Source organism: Austrofundulus limnaeus, unplaced genomic scaffold, assembly GCF_001266775.1.
Source record: "Austrofundulus limnaeus strain Quisiro unplaced genomic scaffold, Austrofundulus_limnaeus-1.0 Scaffold22, whole genome shotgun sequence".
Taxonomy (NCBI): Eukaryota; Metazoa; Chordata; class Actinopteri; order Cyprinodontiformes; family Rivulidae; genus Austrofundulus; species Austrofundulus limnaeus.
This window is the reverse complement of record NW_013952424.1, coordinates 747,285-749,564: the sequence shown is the minus strand read 5'-3', so window position 1 is coordinate 749,564 and position 2,280 is coordinate 747,285. Positions and strand designations below refer to the sequence as shown.

Below are 2,280 nucleotides of genomic sequence, written 5' to 3'. Positions count from 1 at the left end.
CCTGATTTGTGCTCACAAAACATCAGTTGGTAAATACTGCCATCTCGTGGACAAAAACAATATTGTAATTCACCTATTTATTATAAAAAATATTTATTATTTTTATTCTTGGACATGTTTTATGATTTTTTACTTAAAAATTATTTAGTATTTTTGAATCTTCTTAAATATACAATAATCCTTAGTGTAAGGCTGTCAGCCATTTTTGTTACCTTTTGCCTGTTTGAAACAAAAAAGGARGTGTCAAACAGAGTATATTTAGCTGTGAGGAAGCCTGGCTTTAATCATATAGGTTTTACTTCAACATAAAATCAAATATGGACAATCTTTAGTTTATTTCACTTATATTTTATTCAATATAAAACAAGGAAAAACAAAAAAACAAAACAAAAATAAATTCAAGTATTTCTCTAGCAGTGACACATCTTCCTGTTTTTAGTCAGCGTTTCACACAGTGGCTCCAGCTCCACCCATGGGCCCCCATGTGATGCAGTGACAGGGTGAGGCTCCGGGTGCACTTGTCTCTGAGGGTTCAGCAGCTCCTCAGAACCAGGAGGCCAGGGCTGTCGACCGGAGGGGAAGGTGTAGTTTGACCGCAGCCATGGACTACCAACTAAAACTGGCTGAAAAACTCACCATCCTCAATGAGAGGGGCACTGGGGTGCTGATTCGTATGAACCACATTAAGAAGGTGAGGTGAAAGAGGAACATTTGACGGGCAAACAAGAAATAAGGAACTTCTTGTAATTTACATTATTATTTTTGTAAATGAAGCTATACTGTATCTGGATAAACTCACTACGAATACAACAAAGTAAAAAAAAAACTTATCTGAACATGTTCTACTTTAGGCCTGCTGCAAAAGAACAGAAAGTTGTTGATGTTTTGTAGTTGTCTAACAGTCTTTATTTTTTGCTTTTAACTGAAGTTGTGGTTCATTAACTACTACTGGAGTTTTATTMTTTTATTTTACACTACAAAAAAGGGTGAATATTATAATATACTACTTTAATACATAAAGGAACACAGTTCAGACTAAGAACTATGATCAAATCTGCAGTTTAATGAATTAACCCTTACTATACTGRGATGAATCGGCAATCTAAAATAAACTTTCTGCTGTTCTTTTGCACCAGTTTGTGTTTTCTGTCTTTGCACTGTGAGTATTTCTGCCTCCAAACTGCAACTTAACTTATTTCTCCAAAGAGGAAGTGTGAACAGGAAGTCAGCGTGTGGTGTTTGTCATCTAAAGCTTCAGTTATTCTGAACTGAAAGCTCAGACACTCACCCTCAAAAATGACAAAAAGAACACACAAAGACAACATAAAGAACAATTAAAATAACATTTGTACATTTCAGTCACTGTCTTTAACTCCTGTCATCATGAGGCAGAAATGTAAAATGAGCTCGTGTCATATTTGTTAAATTGTTAAAGTGTGAGACACTTTGCACCACCCACCATTAACTGGATCTTCTGTCCAATACGTGACTATTTGAGTGTGCTACATCATCAGCAAYGTTAACATGAACTGAATCTTTTATTTTGGAAGCTGTGATGCCTGTTTGCTGTCTGCTATTCAAACATGAATGCTCCAATTTAAACTAATTCAGCAACAAAACTGTAAAGAGAGCACGTAATCATAGATTATAAACAGAAGAAATATGGAASTGTTAATTTAAACCAGTGTAAAGAAAAATCAGAAAACAGAAATATGCATTATTATTCTTTTTGTCCCCATCATCCCCTCCTTCAGACCTGTTCAGACCCCAAGCTGCGGCCAGCCTTCCTCACTGATAAAGTGATGGAACCTGCAATCAAATACATCAACAAGAAGTTTCCCAATATTGACTTCAGAGGAAACATTGTAAGCATKAAACTGTTTTAGAGCTGGATTACTTTTCTCATTGTTTTGCATTGTGATTGTAACTTGTTTATAAAGATAATATCTATTACAAAATGATTTATTGAACACTTAATGACATCCTATCAATATGTTTTTTTGACAATTATGCAAAAAAACCTTCTTTCTTATTCATAAAAACATCCATCCATCCATCCATCCATCCATCCATCCATCCATCCATCCATCCATCCATCCATCCATCCATCCATCCATCCATCCATCCACTAAACCGACAAGTATATGTATTAATTTCAGGTATTCACTCCAACCTGTCATATGTTTATTGTTGTTTGTTGCAGCAAAATCTGACGAGCATCCAGCGACAGAAATCTGAGGTGCTCGGAGCCACAAGCAGCTACTACGACTCTTTTCTGGA

General features: G+C 35.7%; 1 protein-coding gene across 1 annotated transcript in view; it reads left to right on the top strand.

Moving 5' to 3' along the window:
- Nucleotides 1–542: 542 nt before the first annotated feature.
- nckap1l (NCK associated protein 1 like) overlaps nucleotides 543–2,280 on the top strand; it is a gene marked incomplete in the record, with an annotated part of 20,139 nt that continues 18,401 nt past the window's right edge. The window contains 3 exon segments of the mRNA XM_014004126.1: nucleotides 543–691; nucleotides 1,755–1,865; nucleotides 2,204–2,280. Coding sequence (XP_013859580.1) covers nucleotides 602–691; nucleotides 1,755–1,865; nucleotides 2,204–2,280 — 278 coding nt within the window.